Source organism: Solanum dulcamara, chromosome 5 (genome assembly GCF_947179165.1).
Source record: "Solanum dulcamara chromosome 5, daSolDulc1.2, whole genome shotgun sequence".
In the NCBI taxonomy this organism is placed as follows: Eukaryota; Viridiplantae; Streptophyta; class Magnoliopsida; order Solanales; family Solanaceae; genus Solanum; species Solanum dulcamara.
Genome location: NC_077241.1, coordinates 72,297,040 through 72,304,821, shown reverse-complemented (window position 1 = coordinate 72,304,821; position 7,782 = coordinate 72,297,040). Strand labels below are relative to the sequence as shown.

Below are 7,782 nucleotides of genomic sequence, written 5' to 3'. Positions count from 1 at the left end.
TTATCTACTCCAAGGTTTAATCTTTCAAACAAAGTTTGGTGAGTTCTTTCAACTTTTGATAATGGAAGGTAAATATAACTTAGGTAGTCAGGAGTTGACTAGTAGTTGTTTTGTTCAACCACCTGAACCTACTTCATCCATTTGAAGAGGTAAAGCATATATACACTTAAAAAAAGATTTAACGTGTTCAACCTTTTTTTGCCTTTTTAAAAAAATAAATAATGATGTTGTCTAGCCACAAAATCAGAATTTTCATTTAGAACGTGTAAATATAAAGAAATAAGCACACAAAAAAGGTCAACATATCGTATATATAATTAAATGGTTTTTATCATTTACACTATAATTTTATCGGTGAATTGACGTCATTTGAACAAGGGTGGCTCCGGTATTAATATTGTCAGATGTAACGAGTAACTTTTCACTGTTTTGGACCTTACCTTGCCCCTATTTGCACCAAGCTTAAGAAAATGTATTTGCAGTTTTTCATTGTTATATTAATTGAGTGAATTGAAATCGGAGGATTTATATATCCCTCCAGATTCCTCAAAGTGCATGAGACACTCCACTTAACTAATCTGATTTGAAGAAGTCATGGAGTTGGTTTGAAAAATAGAAGATTTTGACTTTATGAATTTGGTAATAATCAGCAGATGACTTAAGAGTTGACATTTAGTAGCATTATTGTAAGACTTGTTCAAATTGTATGCACTATGCATCAAATTAGTCTGAAGTTACTAAAAGGATTGGAAAAACTAAAACTTCAGAGAAACAAGAATGGTGCTAAAGTATATTATCAAAAAAGAATCTAATTTTTACTATAGAGTGTCTTATTTGAGGCTTTGATTACAAACAAATGTATTGTATGTTTTGCCTTTACCTATGAACATTGAACCATAAACAAAAATTCAAGGACAATAGTGATGGTAAAATCCACATAATATTCAAGGCCCTTGTGTCCACATTTTGTTACAGAGAGGGAAGAAAAAGAAGTAGAAAAACTAAAGAATAATTTGAATGGAATGTGTTTGGAGCTATCAAGGGAACTGGAAGGACCCTCCAATTTCACTGGCACCAGCAGGGGGGTTGATCGCAACCCACAGGAGCGAAATGGTAATGGCGATAAGTCCTGACCAGACAAATACAATTGTTGGTGTCCTTCCACGCCTTCCCATCAATCCCTTTGCGAAAGGATAGAGATGAGCAAGAACCCAAAAACTGAAGAAAACCCCTCCTAGCAAACGGCTCCATTGTGGTATCGTGCTATATATTGTCCGGCTTACACCAACAGCTATCGCGATCAAGTTAGTCATCATGATAACAATAGGTGGGATCATCAGGAAACTCCATTTGATAATATAGAGGTCAGCATATTCATCATCATCATCAGCGGCAGATTTTGATGTCAGTGTAAATGAAATCTCAATGCCAGCAATCACTTTCAGCAGCCCCTGAAGCACAGCAGCAAGATGGGCACTTGTGCCTCCAATTAACCAAAATTGCTCATTACGCCACCACTCTTCCAAAGCAATGCCGGACCACTTGATCTCTAGCACCGCGAGTGCACAAAGAGTCAATGTTATCACGAGGAGATACGTGAGGAAGGTGACGTTCAGGGACTGGACGATGAACTGACCAGAGAAGAGTGAAAGTGCTGGGAGGAAGCAGTATACAATTAGGAATATCGAGGTGAAGGGGTAGATGCCAACATTGAGGTAGGCGATCCGCTGCAAAATTTTCATCTTAGGACTAGCCAAAAAAGCATTGTTGCGAGAGAAGAAGATTTCAACAGAACCAGTGGCCCATCGAAGCACTTGGTGAAGCCTGTCAGTCAGATTGATTGGTGCAGTGCCACGGAATGCATCTCTCTTCGTCACACAGTAAATAGATCTCCAACCTCTATTATGCATCCTATACCCTGTCACCACATCTTCAGTAACAGACCCATAAATCCATCCAACTCTATTACCCCATTCAGTTTTGTCCTCGTACCAGCACGAAATGACACTGATCGCTTCAGCAACAGTGGAGGCATCAAGAAGTTCCCTTGGGATAGTTAGAGCACCAGGTGGTCGTCCATTCTTTACGGCAGGGTGATCAGCAAGTGGTCTACCTTGGAATTCTGCAACTGGAATGGAATCAATGAGGAAACTTGAGTTACCAAACCTTTTAGGAAAGGAAGCAAGATTCATCTCCTCATCATCAAAATCACCCATCCTAAGTGCCCTGCTGTCATCAGAGACAGAGGACACAGTGGCATTATTCTTGCGCCGACCAAAACAACAGCTGCAGCAACCAGGGTGGTATTCCTTGTTTCGTGGGGGGTCAAAACCATAAAGAGCAGTCCTGCGGAAGAGACAACCAGTCCCCACATACATTGGACCTTGAAGGCCATCAAGAGCGCGCATGTTGACATCAAAGAAAACAGTATTGTGGTTTGCGTAACGGTCGGAAGGATCAATTCCCTCAAAACGTTGAGGAAACTGAACGTAACAGATTCTATCTCCACCCCGGTCCATCATAAAGCATATTCCCTCCCTGATTGCCTGCGAGTTGTAGATGTAGTGATCACAATCAAGGTTGAGGATAAATGGGCCATTAGACATTATGGCAGAAGCTCGGACCAAGGCATTCATGGCTCCAGCCTTTTTGTTGTGATCATAGCCAGGACGCTTCTCACGAGAGACATACACCAGCAAGGGGAGACGAATATCCACTTCGGTTGAATCAATTAGACCGTCATCAGTAGAAGTTCCATGTAAGGGTTCATCACTTGGGGGTTTTAACATAACCTGTAACCAAATTCAGAAAAACAACTAGCAATGTTAAACCAAATCTATTACTTCAAGAATCTAACATACAAGACATTGTCAGCTGACGAACATTATAAAATAGCAAAATAAACGTACAGTTGGCAAAATGAGAAGCCCCAAAAGACTGGCTTAATAATAACCAGGGAGAAGAAAATAAGTTTTTCTCCTCTTTTTCCTCATCCTTGGAGGGAGGAACAAAGAGGAGTGGATTTAGCATGAGATCATAGGCATCAATAATGCATCAAACAATTATGCCCTGATCAGTAAATAATAATGGAAGTAACAAATAACTAGACATCATTAATACGAAGAATCAATACCTGTATGATTCCTGCATGATCACCCCTAGAGTGCTCAGGAGCAGAAATCATCCAAGTACCAGGCCAATGGGTTCCATCTGCCATCCAAGTAGCCTTAGTTATCTTGATGGGTTCCAAAAGTTCATCTCCAGCTGCCTCTCGCTGAAGCTTCATGGCCTTGATTTCTTCTCGAGCGTTATAGGCATCAGAACGCCGACGAATTGAATCAGGGAGGCTATTGATTCGAACCTTAAATTCATCATATTCACGCTTCACCCGTCTGCGGTCCTTAACAAAATCTTGACGTACTTTGTTCTTGTAAGGGTCTTTTTTCAAGCTGAAGTAGGTTTCCGGGTTCCTTGGTTCAATATTATGTTTACGACAAAACGGGACCCAAATGTTGGCAAAACTTGCAGCTTCTGCCATTGCTTCAAACGTCAGAAGAGCACCTCCATCATCAGAAATATAGCACGACAGCTTTTCAACGGGGTAATCAGCAGCAAGGATAGACAGTATCGTGTTCGCAGTGACTAGTGGTGGCTCTTTCTCAGGATCTGCAGTAGAGACAAATATGTCTATACCTGGAAGATCAGATTTTCCTGTGGGATTGGTAGGAGTTGGTGTTTCAAATTTTTCTTTCAAAACATTAAGATCGGTAGCACGGTTAACAGGGCATAACTTTGGAAGCTGGTCAAGCAGCCAAGAGATTGCAAACCAAACCTCACAGATTATGGACATATACCATAACCATATAGCATCATTGTTCGGATTGGTAATCCTCCATTGAAGAAATAGTCCAAGAACAACAACGCGAATAAGAATCAAGAGCCTGCATAAATGGAGTTGTGTTAAATTTATTAATGGTATCCACCAAAAAAAGTTAAATTTATTAATATGTCTCTTAACTATGGTATACTCAAGAAGCTAAGTTTGTAAATTACAAGATAAAAGATGGAAGTCTCACACATGTTTTTAGAGGGCCATCAACACATAACAGGAACTTACAGTGAAGAAAAATTATGATGACTGTTTTAGCATCCTTCTTTGATTAGAAGGAAGCATTTGTGTTAAAACTAATTTGTAATTTCACTAGCCACTGGGATGTGGGTAATTTCACCAAATTTTGTTCTTGAATTCAATGAAATAGAGAAGAAAGATGGCAATAGAAACTGTTAGGGAGGAGAAATTACCGGTATGGGCTAATAACTGCAGCAGGTATCTTCAGTTTACGTGTAAGCGGCCTCCAAGGTTTGTTCAGAAGCTCAGAAGGCTCACCAACATTATCTTCTTTGTCATTTCCAAGCCCCTCATCCTTTGGCCATATAGCATTTCCATAGCCATACGTCCCTTTTGTCTCAAATAACCATTTATTGTGATCAAAATCCCCTGTCTGACTCCTCATCAACCCCGAGTGGCTTCTTATTATCGCTGACTTGTTACCTGATCGCATCAACGACAACCTCCTTTCCATTTTAGACATGCTAACATTTGAAGGTAAAGTCAGAGGTCGTCCAGCAGGATCCACAGCATTCTCAGCCAAATCAGTGCTCTTGTAAGACTCTTTACAACCAGGGCATATCCCATCACCAGTCTTGACAGCATCAACGTAACAATCCCGGCAAATTTTAAAATCACACTCACAAGGAAGAATATCTTCACCCCTTTCATCACTCATGACTTTCCCATCACAACCCGGTATAGCACAAGAAGAACCCTTAGCACCAGCCATCTGAGGATGGTTAGTTTCTGATTCAATTACCTTATCCATTAAGTGAGCACGAGTCACACTGTTATAACCACCGGTAAACAAGGAATTTGACACATACTGCTCTTCCACCCTTTGAGAAATTGAAGAATCCATAGGTTGATTATCAGGGGTTGGAGGGATATGCACTGTGTAGTTTGCAAATTCAATGCCACTAATCTCACTATCCAGAGATTCCCTTGATAAGTTCACATACCGACCCGATGAGGTCCTCCTTGCAAAGGTGACACCAGAAGGCTTACCCTGTTGAGAATCAGAGGCTTTGAAGGATCTTGAAGTCATGTTACTTTAAAGTTGTGCTCAAGATTACTTGATGAAACAACAAAGCCTGAAACTGCACAAGGCCAAAGAAGCAATATGATCATTAGCTAACTCTAAGTTGAAAGATCAAAACTAAAAGCAATAGTGCAAAAGGATATACTACAAGCTCTGGATTCAAAATGATTCAACTTCTTTTTGAAACAGGAAAATGAAATTTTTTTTGGAGATTCCCAGCGTGTCAATGATGTTGAGAAAACAAAAGCATGACCCAAAAAAAAACCCTTTCTCTTTCTCCAAAGCCACTCCTCTCTCTTTATTAGTTAAAAAGCATTAAAGGAGCACCTTTTTCAGCAAAAAACACTTGATCATTTTGTGTGAAAAGCATCAAACCAATTCAAAATATAACAAAAATCCTCAGAAGAGAAGATCACCTAAGATGAGATACACCAACAAGTAAGAATCAAGATTCTCCTAGACCATTTCCAGGAAAATCCAAAACACTTCCCCAGAAACCAAGGTGGAAAAAATGCAAGTTCAAGAACAAAACTTTCCCAGAAACCAAGGTGGAAAAAAAACAGAAGGGAAAAAAATGCAAGTTCAAGAACACATCCAGATCCTTCTCTTCACATACAAATCTTCCCTCCTATATATATATATATCTAAATCATAATGATTTTGCACGAGTAGAGATATATATATATATGACCTCCACCAGTAGCCCAATACTTATAAGACAATTAACATAGATATGGAAAACATTATTTTTATAAATACAAGAGAATCGGCCAACTGAAGGCGTGTAAGAAATATTCAAAACATAATACCAATAAAATATAAACACACACTACTTGCAAACATATACACACTACAAAATTACAACTTTAACAAAGCTTTTCATGGGGTCCCTTTGACAAGTCGGACTTAGTCTTCCATTGTCCAATTAAATCAAATGGGTTGTAAATTAAATTAATTAAAAATCTCTATTACGTAAGACTTAATACACAATACCCATTTCCCTCCCTCTTTCTTCTGTCACCCCTTTAAAAAAAAATCAGAAAATTAGTACTCTACTTACTAACCTCAAAATTTTGAAAAAAAAAAGAACACATCAGCTAAGAAAGATTAAAACTTTTTGCTTCTTTTTTTTTTTCAAAACAACTAACCTAAAAAAGCTTCTATTTTTTATTTTTTGCAGCTTACAGCAGACGGCTAAAAAGAACACAAAAACCCTGATACCCAAATACACATAGGGGTTATAAAATGTGTATATATGAGAAATTTTAGAAATAAAAATAAGAGATCTGAATGAATGTAGTTATTTCTGGGGTTGGTTGAAAATTTCCAAAAAAAAAAAGAGAAGTGAGATTTATGTAATTTTTTACCTTATCTACTCTTCAATGTAGTTATTACTAGGCAAAGTCCGTGCATTTGAACTTTTGAAGATGAGTTGGGTGCGAAAGATTTTGGCTTTTACTGTTGCTGGTTTTGATTTCTTACTGAAGGAGACAAGTATGGAAGAAAGAGTATATTTTGTGGGCGGAGAGAGAAAGAGGACGGAATTTATGGGGTTTAAAAAGTAATTATCGGGAATATAGGGGGTCGGTCTGAGCATGCTTGATACACGGTACAGCTGATTTTCACACTCTTTACAATCGGCTTTCAATTCTACAATCTTTTATTTGTTTTTTAAAAAAAATAAATGATTTTATTACCAATACCAATTACCAAGTAACTAAGAGCATGTTTGAATATATTTTTTTAATCTGTTTATAAGTTAAAAACTGTTTATTATAAATTTTAAAAAATTAGGATAATCTAACTTATTATTTTTGGCTTATACGTTATTTTAGGTGTGTAAGTTATTTTAAATAAATTAAATTTAATAAATTTAATTAGATGACTTTAAGTTGGCCACTCAACAACTGAAACAGCTTATAAGTTAATTCAAACAGTTTCTAAGGATTTTTCCATCTTTCTTAATTGGTTATTGGATTATTTTTCTATATAAAATACATATTATTTTACATTTTATTTATAATTTATTTTCCTTTTTAGCATAAGAAATACCATACAGTTTAATACTAAAATTTTAAGAAAAATTTTCATAAATAGCTTTAATTTGAATCATAATTATAAATAAGAATTATATTTTGCTTAAATATAATTTATGGCAATAGATTTAAAAAGAGAGGGGCAAACTAGATCGAAAGAGAGGAAAGACACTATATACAAGTTATATCGCCAATATAACTTGTATCTCAAATACTTTTCTCCTAATCTCGCGCATAAATACACAAATACTATATTAACTTTGAAATTGAAACATAAATACATATATAATTATGTATCATTAATCAACGTTAAATTCATCATACTCCATTCTTATTGGTTGAGTGTGGTGGTCTTAAGGTGTAGGTTATAATTCCCTGGTTTCATCAGTAATGTCATGGCCCACACTGTAACGGGTGTATAAACAGGCAAAAGTTCTTCTCATGCAGACAACGTTGAACTATTATTGATATGTTCGATTTTGTTACCAACATTATCCTTCGTGTTTGGGATATTTACAAAACATACCCCTACTCGGCTCGGCAAATTTTCAAATTTCAAATGAAGAAGTACTTCGGATGAAAAAAAAAAGGAA

General features: G+C 37.0%; 1 protein-coding gene across 3 annotated transcripts; it reads right to left on the bottom strand.

The window, feature by feature from the left end:
• Positions 1 to 795: 795 nt before the first annotated feature.
• Positions 796 to 6,757, bottom strand: LOC129889659 (cellulose synthase-like protein D3). Of its 3 annotated transcripts, none has more exons than XM_055965061.1 (4): positions 6,521 to 6,757; positions 4,303 to 5,211; positions 3,134 to 3,941; positions 796 to 2,792 (listed from the first exon to the last, which is right to left on the bottom strand). In XM_055965061.1, the coding sequence occupies exons 2-4, from the start codon at positions 5,157 to 5,159 to the stop codon at positions 1,038 to 1,040; spliced, it is 3,420 nt and encodes a 1,139-aa protein (XP_055821036.1). In that variant the 5' UTR covers positions 5,160 to 5,211; positions 6,521 to 6,757; the 3' UTR covers positions 796 to 1,037. The 3 variants fall into 3 exon arrangements, with proteins under 3 accessions (XP_055821036.1, XP_055821035.1, XP_055821037.1); XM_055965060.1 differs by lacking the exon at positions 6,521 to 6,757 and adding an exon at positions 5,570 to 5,909; XM_055965062.1 differs by lacking the exon at positions 6,521 to 6,757 and adding an exon at positions 5,570 to 5,909 and having other exon boundaries at positions 3,362 to 3,941.
• Positions 6,758 to 7,782: the final 1,025 nt, after the last annotated feature.